The 18463-nt window shown below is 39.0% G+C and overlaps 2 protein-coding genes across 3 annotated transcripts in view; both read right to left on the bottom strand.

Moving 5' to 3' along the window:
- Positions 1–3194: 3194 nt before the first annotated feature.
- On the bottom strand, positions 3195–12477 carry anxa13l (annexin A13, like). Of its 2 annotated transcripts, none has more exons than XM_061043491.1 (11): positions 12336–12477; positions 11100–11175; positions 10407–10501; positions 10143–10313; positions 9262–9295; positions 8408–8487; positions 7815–7883; positions 5949–6050; positions 5783–5858; positions 5555–5667; positions 3195–4726 (listed from the first exon to the last, which is right to left on the bottom strand). In XM_061043491.1, exons 1-11 carry the CDS (start codon positions 12348–12350, stop codon positions 4607–4609), a joined length of 951 nt encoding a protein of 316 aa, XP_060899474.1. In that variant the 5' UTR covers positions 12351–12477; the 3' UTR covers positions 3195–4606. The 2 variants fall into 2 exon arrangements, with proteins under 2 accessions (XP_060899474.1, XP_060899475.1); XM_061043492.1 differs by having other exon boundaries at positions 10143–10310.
- Positions 12478–14347: 1870 nt separating this feature from the next.
- The window catches only part of gpr158b (G protein-coupled receptor 158b), a 77174-nt gene continuing 73058 nt past the window's right edge, over positions 14348–18463 (bottom strand). The window contains exon 13 of the mRNA XM_061043430.1: positions 14348–17327. Within this exon, the coding sequence (XP_060899413.1) occupies positions 16353–17327 (975 nt within the window). The 3' untranslated portion in view covers positions 14348–16352. The remainder of the gene's footprint in view (positions 17328–18463) is intronic.

The raw sequence follows: 18463 nt of genomic DNA, 5'->3' as shown, positions 1-18463 counted from the left end.
TAAAAAACCTAACCTAAGTTAACACTAGCATCTCTGAAAGCTTGGAGTTTATGTTTCTCTTTGTGTAACACCATCAAAGGGAAATTTTATTTACCAAGTGGTTGAACGCTAACGTCAGCGGTTAAGTTGGAAAAAAAAAACGCCCTCCAGATTTCTATTGCCAATTTTCTTTTGGGTGTGATGATAATTTTAGCAGATTCCATACGTGTATATGAAGTTACACAGAAGTTGGACATAATCCTGAAAAAAAAACACATTGTAGGTCCCATCATGAGTGCTATGACGTCCGAGGAAAAAGGCCACCATTTGATAAAGGTAAATTACGCTATAGATGCTAGCAAGCATCCACAGCTAGACCAAAACATGAAGAATATTTTTGAAACCTAGTGTTTTTTGTATGATTTACTCTCTGATAGGCTACATCAATTCACAACCACAACATTACACAACGTCACAGATTGTGTCTGTGTTTTGTGAATGTAAGGTTTCTTCCCAAATCTATTATCAGGAGCATGTACAGACTGATAATGTTGGATGTCAAAAAGCTATCATGAGCTTTAATGTGCTGCAGTAGCTGCCAGGTGTTACCTATTATACATCAAAGAACAAGGGTCCTTTATCATGAATTTAAACAGTTCATATTATATTAGTCGGGTAGTTAACCTGCTAATGGCCTTCTTATAGAGGTCCAGTGAAAATGCCTCTCAGTCCCAGAGTGCTGCTCTGCTTTGGAACAAGATCAAAAGCATGAACGATCTTCTGCATATGTTCTATGAAAACCTGTGGACCACTTGATGTTATTATTTCAACCTTTGAAGTCAAGACCTCCTGCTCAGTGTGTGTCAAAGATTATTCAATAAATCAAGACTTTTAGGAGATTAGTGCCATTATTATGCAGGTTTCTCTCTTAGAAGTGCTGGTACGGAGTCTCTAGAATCAAAGAGTGCCGACTCAGGCATTTCTCACTTTGGTTCTTTTTTTCTGTACAGGTCAGGGTTGTTTGACCAAAAGGAAACTATGAATAAAGCATGTGCAGCACAGTTCATGAACTAGTCCTAAATCTTTCGCGCAAGCGTTGTCAGACAATAACCAGAAGAGCTCAGACTATAACCAGACCAGAGTTGACAAACAGAACAGGGGAAAAAGCATATTGGGACAAATTGAAAACACTCCAGGCTGATGGATGGCTGGCTGGGTGAGTTATAGTGGTCTGAGGATGATAAACGTTAAAGGAAAGAGGTCAGAGCCCCACAGTATGGAAAGTGGAGCTGTGTCTGGAAGTACTACTTGCCCTTACACATTAGCACTCTGTATAATAGAGTACAGATGTAGTGAATAAGGAGAGTGTGTAGGTATGAGTGTGTCTTAAAACACTGCACAAGTTTGAAGGCATGCATGTATGTTGGCTTTGAGGATTTGCTCAGTACATTTTTAAAACTCATGCCTTTGGATGTCCTACAAAAGCAAATGAGATCATCAGTAAGACCATTGATTATTTCTATGTAGTGGTTTTTATGGCTGGCACACTGACACCGTGTCAGTCAAGAGGATAAAGAGCGTTCTGCCGAAAACAATCTGTTTGTTTGATTTTTATAATTTTTGGGAAAAGTTTAAAAGTGAATAATACCATAGATAATTAAAAGCAGGGGCTGCAGGTCAACCCTAACCTTAATTTGATCAGAGTTCAAGAGGGCCAGCCTTGAAATCTGATTGACACCCAAATCCTAGACTAGGATTGGTTATTTGTCTTGTCAGAGGCGGGACTTATGTTAAAATCAACTGTATGGGCTGTGTTGCAACAGAAACAGTTGCAACAGCTGTCTTTGCATTGAAATGCAAAGACAGCAAGACAAATGACAAGACAAATGACAAGACAAATGACTTTTTTTTAAACTGGGACTTTTACCACGTCTTATTTTTGAGTAATCAGAATAATATTTCATGTTACCATTATGTTGTTTTACCTTTTAAAGTAAAAGAAAGGATATCACATCTTAACCTACTTTAATCTTAGTAGTTAAAGTAGATTTATTAAGTGGATATATAAAAAGTAAATATAATTTTGCCATTTATTCATGTCTGTGCGCACACATATTCATGCCCCCCCCCCTCTGCTTAAGCCAGTACCTCAGTTGATCCACCGTAGTCCAAAAAGTCTGGACACACTGCTGAAAAGCGGTAAACAGTGGGATATAATCTATAAGAGGATAACACAAGCATTTATAGATTAGAAGAGAAATAAGATGTTCTGTTTGTCCACAGGGGTTACTAAACCCGGGATGATAAAGAACCCTGAACACACACTTACACACTAATAAATGTCCCACAGTCCCTTATCCGTATTAAGAAATGAATTAATCAATGTAAAAAAAAAAGATTGATTTCAACTTTATATTGAGACAACTGTTTCTCAAAGCTGAGTCTCACACATTACACTTGTGTTCATACACTTCATTGAATCTACATCTCCACCTTTGTCTCATTTATAGAGACACATGTGCTGCTCTCTTCAGACCAGAGAAGCTGCCAGAGTGTGAGTAGTATGAGGTGGACGGTCGAGCCGCTGGGATACATATGGTGCACAGGCTGTATAGGTAGCAAGAATGTGCAGAAAACAGGTGTCCTCCAAACTTTGCCCTTAATACTGAAACAACCAGAACTTCAAGGTAAAAGAAGTAGAGAGAAAAGACACCGAGAGAGAGAATTGAGATAAAAAGAAGAACGCTGTGGGAAATAAGCTAACAGCGGGACAGAAAGTGAGAAATCAGCTGCTTGTGGGTCGGTGCATCTGGAAGCATTTCTCACTTGTTTTGAACTTTCAGCCTGCTCTGTCTCTAACTCAGCCAGGGGCGTCAAAATATTTCTGTGCTCTTTTGCAAATGACAAAGAAAATTTGGGGAAGATTTGGTCAAGAAAGAAATTCTGGCATCATACACCGAAACAAACACTCAGAAATAAAAAGCAGCCAAAGTAAATAATATCTGTAATCAAGTGGAAAGTATGTTCAAACACACAATATGTCACAAATGTTAAATATGATCAAGTTTAACATCATATCAGTTATCTTTCTTGTTCATCTTTTTCTACTGAAAAGCAGAAATGACGAAAAAGAGGTGCAGCACTGCCCTCTACAGGACAGACACATAACACATCACAGAGCATTTTTTGTTAGAGTTCAAATTTATCACAGCATACATATGCAACATATATTTAATGCCAACAGGTTAACAATAACTTCCTTCATATATTTATTTACTATTTCACAACACAAACATACATGATAGTTATTAATATAAGGGTAACATTGGTTTGAAATTAAACTAGTTCAGATATGATTCATGAATGCAGAGTGTGTGTCGTTTATCTGTGATTGTAGTTCAGAGGTTAAAGAGCAAGATTTTTTTTAAATATAACTGTCATCATCAGGGCTGTTAAACTCATTTAATCACTCATAAGGCCGTTACACTGAATTACCCTGCTGAGATTAATAAAGTCGTCTGACTCTGTAACAATTAAATATTTTAATCTCAATTAATCGCTGATTTTCAGTAGATTAGAATCAGGTTTTTAATTGCATGTTTGAAATTCAATTATTTTTTTGCGTTTCAAAACAGGTTTTATGCTTTAATTTTGGATTTTTGTATGGTCCTAAGCTAAGGGTAATCAACGTCCTGTTCGGATACAAACCTGTTTTTATCTTGAAATAAATGAAGGAAGTGCCGGTAGAGGATGAAGAGGATGCAAAATAGTGGAATGTTTGATGTCTCGAGGTTGATACACCTTTTGACTCGTTACCTATGGCGCACCTCAAGGGACAAAATAGCATGTGACTAATGCCCAAGTAGTCACTTGAGTTTAATTCATCATGATCTAAAAGTTTTACAAAATCATTATGAAAATTGTGTTTTTGAGAGTATGTCAATGTAATGGTTGAGTGACTTCAGGAGAACAATCTATGTATTAAAAAAGTGTGAATGTGAAAGGCAGCATGTTAGCTGTGACTTGTAATAAGACCAAACACCGTCTGAGTTAAAAATCCCTTAGGACTATGAAAGGGATGTGACTATAAAAAAACAATACTTTGTATTTAAAGAGTTATATTTAACACAATTCAATTGAAGTGATGATTCAGCACTTAAGTGGTGCAGCAAAAAAGGAAACTACATCACTATCATTTTATGAAAGGTATTTTTGAGGCAAAGAGTGGTGGAGTTAATTGATGTTAAGAGAAATAAATAAAGTGATAAACATAAGAGGCTACACATGTTGAGAAACAGAGGCCTCTTCAGGATGACGAACCACAGTGGTATCAATTCCATTTGGATGAGTAATACTTGGCACAGCTATGTATTTAAAGACTGTAAATGTAAAATCACCATGTGTAAAATATGGTTATATAGTACTTAGATGTTTTTGGTTCATGCTGCAGAGAGAACTGAGAGAGAGATGAAGATGTGAGAGGACTGATAGAAAGACGTCCACAAATGAATGAATGATGTCACAGAGTAAAAGGGGAATAATGAGGAGGAGGGGGATGAAGGATAATTGGCTGCAGAATGTGTAATGTTGGTTAAATAAGGCCTGCAGGGGGGAAGGTGAGATGTTTTTAATGTAGGATCTCAATGAGGAGGGTTTTGAAGTCTCCTCCACAGTCGGAGTCCAGAGCGTCTTTCAGGGTGACGTCGTATTTCTCCAGGTACATGTCCTTCACCGTCTCCAGGTCGAACTGTAGAGTAACATAAAAACACTGCTGTCAGCACAAAATAGTTTTTCTCTTTTTATTTTTTTTGTATTATATTATTGTTTATCCTTTTATTGGATGATAAAATGGTCGTAAGTTATTTTTAGTTGTTAAACATCTATGTTTGTAATTAAATATTAAGATTATTATGCAGCGTGATTGGACAACAGGAGATACATTTATACTATGTGGAAACAGAAAGCTCTTTGCTCGTCCATATTTCAGAATAAAATATAGTTTAATTCCTGGTTTCATTTCTCGGGTCAGACTTGAAAAGTCAGAGCAGAAACAGCGTTCTTATCAGAGGCTATATTTATTTCTTTGGTTATAAATTCTGTTTCCAAAGAGAACCCTGTGAGGTGCTGGACCAAATCAAGCCCTTTAAAGACCTAGATCAAAACCTTTAAAATTAAAAGAGACAATAAAATACAAAAATAAAAACCAAAAAGTAAAAAAGGGGTGTTGTAAATTTCAGGTGGCTTGGCCTTTTTTCTCTTTCTTTTTTTTAGCTCTTCTAAAGAAGAAGAACCTCTTCGAAAGCCTGGTTGGAGTGAAACTGAACACAAACATTAGGCGTTGGTTTTTTCATTGTCTCATTCTGATTTCTCAGAGAAGTAGCTTGGACCTGCACACATCTTTAGCTTAGCCTGTTTCCTTCAAGCTCGAGTATGATTTTGGACGACATGCGCTTTAGTCAGACAGAATTCAACAGCTTTGATGTGAACTTCTGTCTCCACCTCATAGCAGGTAAATCTCATGTGAACCAGCCACTGAACTGGACCAATAGTACCATTATCTTCCACACAGACTCACCTCAGAGCGTCCCACAATGACGCGAATGAGCGTGTCTTCATCAGTGCCCGCTCCCTTCATGGCGGCATTGAGGCGCCGGGCAAAATACAGCTGAGGGTTCTTAGCACACCGGACTAGAAAAGTAGAAAAGAAAAGAACGTCAGTTTAAAGAAAAACCAGCTAATAATGATCTGAACAAGAGTTTCATAAGTCACATCTGGTAAACAATCCTGTTTTAGGGAAATCTACCCAGAGTGATGTAGCACTCCTTCAGAGTCCCCGTTGCCTCAGAGTCAATGGCGTCCAAAATGTCTGTTCCTGAAAGCTGCAAAACAAGAAGCACAAAAATGTAAAATGTAATAAATGATGGGAAGCTGGAAGAACATCATGTTGAACAAACGAGTGTTGTCCTCACCGACTCATAGAACTTAAAGGTGGCCTGAAGCTGCAGATAGTTCCTGTGAGTCAGGATGAAGTTGAAGGTGGACTCGTCTGTGCCAAATCTGCCTTCTCCTGCCTGACATAGAGGAAAAACATTGTCAGTGTGTGTCTCAGATTTAGAGCTCTCATGTTTCATTTCTCAGGTAAACTTGATGGGTTTTCATGAAAGGTCTTTTCCTGTTTTTATTACGATCTGGGTCTCGTGGTCTTAGTTTCTCTCTTCATTCCAGCTTACAATAAACGATTCATTCAAGTTCCTCAACGAGAGCTGGGAACATGGAGCATCGGTTTTATCAGAGCACCTTAAAGGTATCATACTGACTGAATAAGAACATCATTAACAGACTCAACGTATTACTCAGGGTTGTTTAGAGAAATGTAAGGATACTATGACACTTCACTGCGGTGTCAAGTTATTGGTTTACGTTTATTCTAGCAGATCTTTCAGGCTGTATTTGGACAGAGCAGAGATAAGAGCTAAATGCTAACATCTGGACTATAACTTCCTCAAGGTGATAATGCTCACATGATGACAACCAGACAGTATAAACAAAGTGGCTCTAGACTCCATGAATAAACACACTGATTTGTTAGCCGCAGCTTGAAGCCCTCTTGGTTTTTGGAGCCAGATGTCACCAAATTTAGACGATAGACTGGATACATGTTGTGATGTCGCCATCCTGGTTAAAAAAGTGGCTGATGAGGCAACTTGTGGATCACAAAGAGCAAAGCGCCAAAGCACGCCCTACTTTGTCTTCAGTTTGACTTACAAATGGAACTCATTTCTAAAATGAAGGTCAATCTGTCTTCAAGGAGAAATTAAAAAAAGTTATTTTCAAGAACACTTGATTTCGGGAACCAGTAATGACTCCCCCCCATTAACAAAAAGACAGACTGTAGCTTTAAGGACCCTCCTCATTGGCTTCACTTTTAAAACCAAGAGGCTACGCCCACTCATTCACTCCACAAGTATAACATCTGCCCCTTAGCATGCTAACAATACCAAATCAACACGACAAACAAACTTGTTTTATTTGTCTTTTGTTAGTACCTGCCGTAGGATGATGGATACAATTTAGCCTTTGTGCTAATACAGGTATATTTACATAGATGCATACTGCTGATATGTGGATTCCTGTGCACTGTTCTAATTCAATAAATAAATAATGAAAACAGTTGAGGCCTGATTGGAATGCCATATGTTTTTGTATAAAGTTTGTGTCGGACAAATGATTCAAACGTTAAGAGTCAGAGAGGCTAAAAAGAACTGACCCATGTTCATTTTTAAATAAAGGAAAGACTTTATTGGATTTTATTATATTATGGGCCATATATTGGGAGGTAGAGCCTTCAGTTATCAGGCCCCTCTCCTTTGGAGTCATCTACCAGTGATCTACCCCCTCCTTCTTCCTGCATCCATTTCAAGCCCAGCGCAGTTTGGACAGACGGATGTTCATCATGAGTCTGCTTTTGCCTCTTAGTTTTTTTTCTTGCTACTGTAACTTTGCCAGATGTTGCTTAGTGCTCATGATGGACTCACCTTGGCTCTTTGTGAATAATATAACAAAGAGTTAGGTTTTTTACCTGCTTTTTGTAAAGTGTCTTGACATTCCTGCACTGAACTAAAAAACAGAGTGCAGCATTACATATTAAAAAAACAGCTGTACTGTACACATTCTGCACCAGTCAGATTTGTCTGTCATCCTGGTCTCACATGATTAAAAACATCTTGACCTAGTATCACATTTCTTTGCAAATCACTGTTATTTCGAGGGTCAACTATGAACCAGGCCTCTAATCTAAAGGAATTACTCTGCACAGATTTAATCTGTGAACGTACCTCAATCAAAGATGCGGCATCCTGTTCGGCTAAACCCTCATCCACCTCATAGCCCTCGTCTCTGCTTGCCTGTAGAAAAAAAGGTTTGGAGGAAAAGAGGGAGGGAAAGTATTTGGAAAGAGAGAGGTTAGCGAGGAAGAGGTTAAAAAGACGGATCAGGAAAATAATCTCAGGCATTTAACAGGATAACAATCATCTGCTACACATCAGGGGAAATCTTTGAAGGCCAATGGAAGTGGCGTCGCTTTGGAGCATGAGTCACACTGGGTTTGTCTTGATTTCTGGGGGAAGGAATAGAGAAGGGAAGCAGCAAAGGGTGGGAGAGTTGGAAAAAAAAAAAAAAAAGCTGAAGCATGCCAGACAGTGGTGTGATGTGTGAGAAAATGTCTCAGTGGGCGAATCACAGCATAGAGAACAATTCTGTGAGCAAATAACAAAGAGGGGGAAGAAAATGACAATCCTGCTTCTCTTTATGGCGTCCATCCAAATTCTAGACTTCCTCCTTTGTTTCAAGGTTTGTTTACTATAGCTCCCCATTGTTACTACTGGTGCTAGAATGATCTCTGGTTAAATTAGTAATAATGAATCTTTACCTGCAGCAGTGCCATCAGCAGATTCCTCACATCTCCACTGGTGTCCCCCTCGATGTCCGCCTCCAAGTCACACTCATGCACTGAAAAAAGTCAAAAACTTCAGTAGCCCTTACACATCCTTCAAAACAAGAGATGAGAATCTCAGGGTAACTCCCCCTCTGATATGATACGATATACCATATGTCAATATATCACAATACAGGTCATCATTGACATAAGACAATCATATAATGATGATGAACATCAGGATATCTGATTCTGATTCATCTTTTTGTTCACTTGGTGTCAAATGCCCCTTAATCTGTCAGAGTCATGCTTCACCGCTGTCGGACATTATCTCGCCGTCTTCTTCTTTTATCTTGCTTTCAACTACAACTACTTCTTTGGTCAATTAACTTCCCTTCACGGTATTCTAACTCGTGTTGTAAGCTCCACCACGAGGAGTCATGAAGTGGTGACGATGAGAGTCAAATCTTGCAGGGACGTTTGTTTAAAGCGCTGTACTTTTTAAATTGAAACATCCATTTTTGACACCAGTGAATTGAATTATTGCAGCGCACGGGTCAGGACACATGCTGCACTGTACAATGCCATACTGATGTTTTGACAGCATACTACAGTGCAAGAAAATATGTTGAGACTGAAATTGGAGCCTGAGGATGGGAGGGAGGATCAGACGGTGCTTGTGGTGAGTGAGTTGGGAAATCATGGCTCACTACAACATGATTCACTCCCTGAACAGAAACAGCCCTTAACATCAACACAAACATTAAACTTAAGATGACCACATACTCCAGTATGAACCATTAGGGGCTTTTTTGAGTGTGCATGACTCATCATGGAGGAAGACTCACCCTGCACATAGGCCTCCTTGTACCTCATGATGTCCTGTAACAAGTGAACAAAAGAGTAGATTTAGTGAAGCCCTCGTATTCAAGCTGCTCTTATCAACATGAAATGGATCTCCTCACATGATGTCATATGCAAGGGGGTCACTTTGGGAGACCAACACAAACAAAGTATCCCCTACCTCCACAGTACCGATCTGCTCAGTTAGAGATTTTGTATTAAAGCTCTCTCTACTGTTTAAATACTCACTTCCTCATCAGCTTTATTTCCCGCAGCAGGAAGCTGCTCACACACCCACTAAACAATATCTGCCCAGAGCTATCCAGCCCACAGTCAAAGTTAGCGATCATCCACTGATAAATACTGGAGGATTTAACATAGAGCGTAATGTTTCCCCCTCAGGTGTCAGAGCGATGATTGGAGTTAGAGGTGGCAAGAACAATCTGATGGATTTACTTGCTTTGTGTTTATGTTTGTGGAAGGATTAAATAAACAACTGTTTGCTTGTATGCTAGCCCAGTCAGCTGTTTTTATATCAGTGCAGTGTTCATAGTTTTCTGAATAGCCGTACTCCGCGGCACGCTCAGCGCACACCGCATCCATCTGAAGACCCTTAAGACTTTTTTGATATCATATTTTTTTTTAAGGCTCACATTTGTGACCAGCTCAAAACAGCTCTGCAACCCACTTTTGGGTCCAGAACCAGGGGTTGAGAACCTCTCATATAGACAGTTAGCTTGAACCCATTTTAAACAGAGTGACCTTTAAGTAGAAAATCAACTTCACAGAAATATAAGCACGTCACTGATAATAATGTTATGTGTATTTTAATTGCTCTCTAGTTAAAGACTGAGTGGAAAAACAATGGTATCTCAAATTGACAGACCTCATTGGTGGCCGTACACAGGACCTCTATGAGCACCGCTTCGTTTGTCCCCGCCCCCTTCATGGCCCTCTTCAGCTCCTTGGCGAAGAAAATATGAAGAGGGTCCAACATGGCCATGATGGCTTTCTCAAAGCTTCCAGTCAGCTCGCCTTTGAGGACCTCCTCCAACTCCTGAACAAACACACCAAGTTAATACAGAGCTTATGTAACGCTTACTTCACATGTGTCTTTGTATGTGAGAGAGGAAGCTAATGAGCAACTCACATCGTCATATTTTTCAAGGTAGGCCTGTTTGATCTCCACACGTTGAGCTGATGAACGATTGGCCAGGATACGAATGATGCTCTCTTCATCTGTGCCTGAAACAACAAACAACAGCATTTCACTTACACTTCAGAATACCATGAGGTGTTTTCAGACCAAACGGTTCTGGGTACTTTTTGAAGAGTTCCCTGAGAACTACACATCATGGGGACTTGTTTCCTGTCTGCATTCACACCAACTGTTATTTGCTAACTTTTACCATGGGATCTAAAAATGACTCTTATGTTTGACCAATCCACTTACACTGACATATGGACCAATAAGGGGGGCTCGTATAATAATAAGAAAACACAATATACACAAACAAAATATATTCCTGTGAGGGAACAGGTGCCATTCTCAGATTGCTTTTAACATTTCTGCATGATGTCTGGTTTCAGTTTGCAAAACTTTTAACTTCAATGGACTACAAAATGAAGATGATACTGTCTTTTTCTGTCTTCAGGATCAACATATAGCATGTTTCATAGCAGTGAATTATTTTGATTTGTTACTGTTACAAGCAGTGACGCTCCTTTTACTATAGACGGTTAACATTAGATGCCCTGATCACATGCAAATACAAAAAGAGAAGATTATTAATGCGTGAATTCTGAAAGGAGGAAGCACAATCTTTTTTTCTCTTACACTTACCTAAACCTTTACACGCTTTTCTGATAGCTTTGATATCAGCTGTGACATCAAAGTCCTCTTTTGGGACGACGGTGGGCTGCAAAAAATAAAAAGGAAACAGAGAAAATCAATCATAAAATGTATGCAAATATGAGAAAAATGATACAGCTAATAAACTATCCCCTTTTGTTTGAAGTACATCATACATAAGTCCATATCTGACAGAGCCTTATGCTGCTTTAAGAAGTCTGAATTATGAAAGGTTGTGTGAATAAATCACATTTTCTTTTGTGCTGTCCTTGTTATAATGAGTGAACACGCTCAGGAATTACATGTGTTTAAATCCTGATTTGTTTTGACCATTGAAGACAGATTTAATATGTTCAGTTTCAAAGCTTACACACTTTTCTGATTTCTAGAGTTCTGAAGAAGCTCTGAAGATGTATCTCTTTCACAGATTTTGTAACTTAAGTGTAAAACTTGGTTTCCAGAGTCGGGTCTTGTTTTCATAATAAAAGTGCATGTAAGCCTTGTTAGGGATGGGCACTGTTGCATCACACAATAATCATATCATCCATTCCACTCAAACTATTAAGAGACATATAGCAAAAGTGGTGTAATGTAAAATCAACACATACAAAATCTAAGAAAGTAACGTCCATTGTATTTAGAATTGTAAATAGGCTATAAGAAAAAAGTCAAAAGCTACAATTTAAAGTTAGTCCAGCTGTACAGATTGCAGAGTGAGTGTGAGGAAAGATGATGCTAGTAGGCTACTCTATTACATGAGGCCAGCCTGTCCCGCAGGAAAAGGGTGCAGCCTGTGTTACAGCTGAGTCATGGAGCAGCAGTGTGTACAGTGTCTCTCCTCGCCCACCCTCACACTAACACAATGCGGCCTTATTGAACAGACGGCTCAAATTCCTGCTGCTGCTGCTGCTGCTGCAGCCTCCCCAGCCTGGCAGGAAACACACCCAGTACCAAAGTTAACTGCGCAAGTTCTGCTCACACTGTTTAAACAAAATGTATCATTTTCACCTCCTCAAGATAGGTGATATTAAAGTGATATCTTTTCATGTGGATTTATACCTCTGACTTTTATTTTGAAACGGCTAACAGCTATCCTCCTAGGCTACATCACTGCTAACTCGGCTCCCAAGCACTTTTAAACTCTCTGACAACTTACTTCACCATTAAATTATTACATTCACTGATTAGAAACAACACTTGTAAAATAAATAAATCGACTTTTCCTACCTGCACGTTGCCCATGACGTTATTCCTGTTCGGTGTGGATAGAAAGGGGAGACTGAAAAACACTGTGTGTGTGTGTGTTTAGATGCTGTGCTGCTCTGTAGTTGATGATGTGATGCGGGTAAAGTCAAACAGGCTGTTCCTGAAGGGACGCAGCCCTGGCCGCAGCTGCAGGGATGACGTCACGGCCTCTAATTTAGTTAGCGGGATGGAGCTGGATGCTGAGGGAGGAGGTGGGTGCTCTAAGGGCTAATTATTGGGGAGATACAATATTTGACTTTTAACTAGTTGATTGATAAGTTTAACAAGTTATTTCTTCTTCCGTGTGCATTAGTGGAGTAAAAGTACGTCAATATAGGCTGATGACAATTTGCATACTAGCCTGTTATGCTACTTCCTACTTATATTAAACTACAAATAAAATTCACAAACGTTTTACTTGTCCACATTACTTCAAATAATAGTGAGGCAACTTGTAACTAAAACATAAGCTTCAGCATGTTATCAGCCCAGGAAATGGTTTTAAAAAAAAAACAACGAACTTTTTAAAAAGAAGTTTAGCTTCACACTTGCTATTCATTTAATTCCTGATTGATTCGCCTACACCTTGACACCAAGACTAATAATTATAATTTAATAGGCCTACTTAGACATACTAAGTACATATTATTTTTTTTAGAAGTACTTACCTTTAAAGAAATATAGGGTTTTCTTCAGTTGTTCTCTTTGTAGCAAAACTGTGTAAGCTCAGTAACACAGACAAACCCTGTCCTATCCCTGAAAATAAACCCTCATCTATGTTAATCTCTACAGAAAATGTATACTGAACACAATCATATACTGGATTATTCCCATAACTTTACATTGTAAGGTGATTATTATGATTCTTGTTTAAGTATTAGTCGGCCTACCCCAATGGAAGAAGCTCTATGGCCATAAAAATGTAGCCTTAAAAAGGAAATCACTCTGATACAGGTTAGGATTCTGTATTTACATTTATCTGATAATATTGAAAGTATCATTATTAAAATGTATCATAGAATTAAAAAAAAAAACATTAAGCAGAAATGTCCCTGCTTTGAATATTAATTATTTTAGTTCATTATTTTAGATTTTAGTTAATGCTTAAAAATCTAAGAAGAAGCACTTTTGTATTTCCTGGACCAGGTGAGGCTCATTAACAACAGCTGAAAACGGGAGTTCAATTTGAACCAATTTTTGCCTTCTATTAGATAATCCTATACTGAACAATCATAATAAGCAAACTGGAAACTATATTTCACTTTGGGATGGCTTCAAGTAGAAGTAAAAATAATAATAATAAAAAAAGTTCTCCACACAGTGGCAGTGTTGCACAAACGGCTACAACATCCAACACCCTCTGCAATAGAGATAAGAAAAAACAACTTTTTTTGTGTGTGCAGACAACAAGCAGGAGTGTGAACTCAGGAAGAACAAATAATTGACTGCATAGAAAATACTAACAATTCCTTTGTTTATTGCTGTTTTTAATAATATTTTGAAAGGGTTGAGTGTATGTTATGTTTTTTTTTTTGTTTCTTGAGAGCAGAAAAATGCAACATACATATACCGTACATGTTCTCTTGTCATTTCTCTTCTCCATTTCTATATTTTTGCATTACGAAGGTATTTGGTACATAGATTTATTTTTTGAGAAAATGTGGGGTTTTTTTTTATCCCTTGTATCAATGTTTACATCTGAGTGGTTAGCGAGCTGTGTAAGAGGAAACTACACCAGCCTGTGGCAACACCATGATGATGTTAAGATAGCTGAAAGTGTTTGCTGAGATGATTCAGCCGAGGGGTTTTCGAGGCGAGTTATGTATTGGCAGATAGTCGAGATTTTATTACTATGACTATATACCTCTAACATACGATATTGGACGGACTGTTTACAAGGTTATGATACAGTCACTGTATAGGTTGTTGTGGACTCCAGGAGGATTAGCAATGCTGCGGCTAAATGGGATCCTAAATGAAGAAACAACACAAACTGGGGTTTCATAGAAAGATTTAATCCAGTATTGAGAACAGGGTATTTTCTGTATGTACATGCAACACAACATGAACGTACAATAAAAATACTCCCATGTGGATGCTACAACATTGTGTAACTTTTTGGAGCAACACTTTACAGTATAACAAGCATAAAATACATTGAGTGGGCAAGTTTCAACATTCCTTTGCAAACAAGCTAAAACCATCTGGTAGAAAAATGTAGTGAAAGTTAGAGTGGTGGGTCATGTTTATTTATCAAGCCTATTGCTGTTTTCTGAATGCTTGCTGAGCAAAACAGATTCTTAAAACAGAAAGTTATTTTCCAAAATGCTTGATAAATCCATGACAGCTGACATCTAGATTTAAGAATCTCATTAAATATGCAATGATTTTTTTAAGCCTTCTGGTGAACATTAGTGCCATTACACCTGTGTTTTCACTGTCACACACAACAGCAATGAAGCTGATCTGACTTGTGTTTTGGATTAGACTTCACTGGTGGGTGGATGATCACAGTCCCAGAAAGTCTGGCTGTGATAGTTGTCTGTGGACATGATGCTGAAATGTGGAATTACTCATTTCCTGTTAGCATGAAAGTGACAAAAAAAGCTTTGGCCATGCATCGTTGTGGTTCTAACGACTGATTATGTGCAAAGACATGAAGTAAGGTGCATTCAAGCAGATGCAAAATGAGCAACTAAGTGACTGAGAGAAAATGCATTATTCAAATCATTGCCACGAGTCTGGGTCCGTGTTGGTCTTTGAAAGAATCCAGAACTTTTTTTTAAACGTGGAAATACTCAAGCCTCGGAGAAGGGACATCAAAGGCCAGACTATAAAGAGTAAATAAGTATCAATACTCGATACCCGTACAGCTTTCCCTGTTCTGCTGTAATTTTTCTGCAAGCCATTTAAAATGTGTGTGTACATTTTTAATGGCAACGCACCTCATTTCAAAAGCATTATGTGTTACACAAGGAGACAAATACCATAGGCAACAACATCAACAGTTCCATTGTCATAATCGAGTACAAGTTAACCAATTAACAGTTATTGGATGCTTGATAGTTTGGCACATGCAATGGAATTTTAAAAACACTGAATATTGAGAACGAAAACTAAAACATACCAAGTATCTTTTTTTAAAGGAGCTTCATTTCAATCCTTTGTGATTCCCTTGTTTCACTTATCAAAGAAATATTTTTGCAATGAGTTTCTTATTTGGACTAAAAGTTGGACATCACACCTGTGTCTGGGGCTTTGGTCTTGCTTCTAAGAGCTTGTATCCCATTTTTTTTCCATAGGTCCTTTGTCCCTGATACCTGCTGGTTTTCATCATTAGCATCTGATGTTGTAAGTCTTTGATGGTTACCTGTGCAACATAGAATATCATCAGCATAACAGGAAATATGGGTCAAGATTTAATGGACTCATTAGCTGAAGAATTTACTGTATTTGTGACAATCCATACTCTCATCTGCTGGTAAAAACAGGTATCACTCTTTGTCTTCTTGCCGTGGTGTTCTCAGAGTGATAAAACATACATACAGTGTAGCTTTTTGTCTCCAATGCCTGACTTAAATTGTATAGTATCATCAACAAAACAGGAAACATTCGACAAGCTCATCAGATGGAAAATTAACTGTCATGAGAAACGATTGTTTAATGATTCATTTTCTGATTATCTTGATGTATTCAATGGCCTAAAAATTACATACAATGTAACTTTAACAAATGTGCAAGCAAAAGTGCAGACTAAAAATTCCACTACAGTGACTTCAAGGTTGCTTTCACTGCGATGTTACAACAAGAGTTTGCACTGAATTGCATCAATGGACAGCAGAATAAATAGACTCTCTTCACAAAATCTTATTTTACTTAGGTCACCCACAGAAAACCTTTCTCATCTTATTCAGTGTAACATCTTTTTCATTATGTTGCTCTGTTTTGTGCTGTGCTGTCAGTCTGTGAGTACAAAAAGTACAATCATCACACCCCTCATCATGCCATCCCTCCAGAGTCCTGCTCCTGAAAGTCCCAGGGGCAAACATCCACCATTTTCTCCCCACTGCTCACTGCAGGTTTGTAACTAGTACTCAAAGAGCTCTCCTTCTTCTTCTCTGGGGATTTTTTAGTCTGAGCAAAGCTGGTGTGAGAGGGCTCTGTCTCCCGGGAGTAAACCTCCGCCCTCCTGATTTCTATTGCTTCTGGGTCTCTAGTTGAGCTTCTCCGCCGCTCAGAAACAGCCATGCCATATTCCGATGACTGGCTTACGCGTCTCCTTTCTGATTGTGGTTTACTGGAAGAGCTTCGCCTTTCTCTACTTTTCTCCTTCCCTTTCTCCTTCTCGGCTTTGTGGTTGGACGAGCAGGAGCCTTTCCGTTTCTTCTTGTGTATGGTCGGACTGTTGCAGGACTTTTCCTGCTTAGGTGAGGGTGGAGCATTGTAATCCCACGGGCAGATCTCAACCATCAGGGAGGGTGGCTGCAAAAGGCTCCCTGTGGACTTGGAGTGATCAGAGTGGAGCCCCTTTGGTTTCCCATCAGTGGGTGTTACACTTTTCTTACGCCTGATCCTGTCCGGGGAGATGGAATCGGAATCTCCTCCCAGCATGGGCTGCTCTTCAAAGTCCCAGGGACAGACATCTGGCTTAAGAGGGAGAGGTGACCTGGGTGGGCGCACTTTCCGGCTTTCCCTGCCCTCATCCCGTTCTCCTCCTTTATCTTTGGAGCGGCGTCTGTTGGAAGGGGATTGTCCTGCTCTCTGCCTCTGCTGAGATCGACTTCCTTTGGAGATTCCAGAGCTGCTGCTTCCTCTCCGGCACGAGGTGGTTTCTACAGGAGCAATGGATACATGTTTCTGGGTCTTTGCTTCAGAGGGAGTTTGAGGTTCATCCATGTCCCAGGGACAAACCTCAGACACATCGTAAAGGCTCCTGCCGGTCTCAGAGCAAATGGAGGGCTGGCTGCCACTCACCTGTTAAAGTGAAGCAATAAAACAAATACTCAGTAAATCAGTTTCTATGTTGATCACAGAAATGTATGATCAAATACTTCTGTATGAATCAATAACATGATTCCTTGTTTTCTTCTATCTATGCTTTAAAGGGGCTCGTATTTGCTTTTACTTTATTTGCCAGTGTTGACTGACTTATAGTCTACCAGTATACCAGCTCCTTTCAAATACATTTCACAGTCCTCATCACAAGATAGTTACTCCTCAGCTGGCATGGAGATATTTAAGATGACGTAATATGACTTATGTTTTTTTCATGTTGTGATAAGTGGTTGCAGAAAGTCAGCAACAAGCCAGAGACTAGAAGAACATTTGGCAGCAGGGGGGCAGATATTCCTTCAGGAGGGTCAAGAGACCAAAATAAAGATAAAGAGAGTGTGACATTGGTACAAATTCACCCAATGAATGCTCCGTTTATAGCTTCAGATGTAAACAGCTGTGGGCATGTGAATGTGGAAACAGCTTATTCTTTGTCTGTCAATTGGCCATAAAATCAGTTGTTGCAGTTTTAAGACTAAAGGCCAGATGTTTCAATAGCCCAGCCTATTAGGGAGTCCCACCATAATGATAAAAGTAGTCCTTGTGGATTTATTTGTTTGAGCTTTGGACTAAACTCTTGCCAGGATTCGTGTTTATGTAAAAAACAAAACACAATCTCAATATCTCTAGCCTACTTCTCACATACATTGTGATCTGCTCTATGTAATTGTGGTTGGAAAATTTACTTCTGGGTAAAAGTTGTGCATCTTTCTGCATGATCATGGTCATCTGACTCTGTCCTTTTTACCTGCTTTGCCAGGTATGTGAGGATATTCTGAGTTGAAAAGATAATAATGCCTCAGAGATATCTCAATTTCTTTAAATGCTTGTCTTCTGTGAACTAATCAGAGCCACTCGTGCCTCTAATTGTGAACCTTTTTTCTTGGGGCAAAACTAGATTGTGGAAAGATTATTTGTCAAGCAAACTCTGTGTTTCCACTGCAATGTGTAGTCTGCTTCCAGGTACCTATATTTTTAATAACACATATTCATTCGAGACTGTCTAGACCATGTTTATTAATACATGGGAAAACAAAGACTGACCTAAAACTGCAATT

This window comes from Labrus mixtus, chromosome 8, assembly GCF_963584025.1.
Source record: "Labrus mixtus chromosome 8, fLabMix1.1, whole genome shotgun sequence".
Lineage (NCBI taxonomy): Eukaryota > Metazoa > Chordata > Actinopteri > Labriformes > Labridae > Labrus > Labrus mixtus.
The sequence above is the reverse complement of the archived record's forward strand: the minus strand, read 5'-3'. Positions and strand labels throughout refer to the sequence as shown.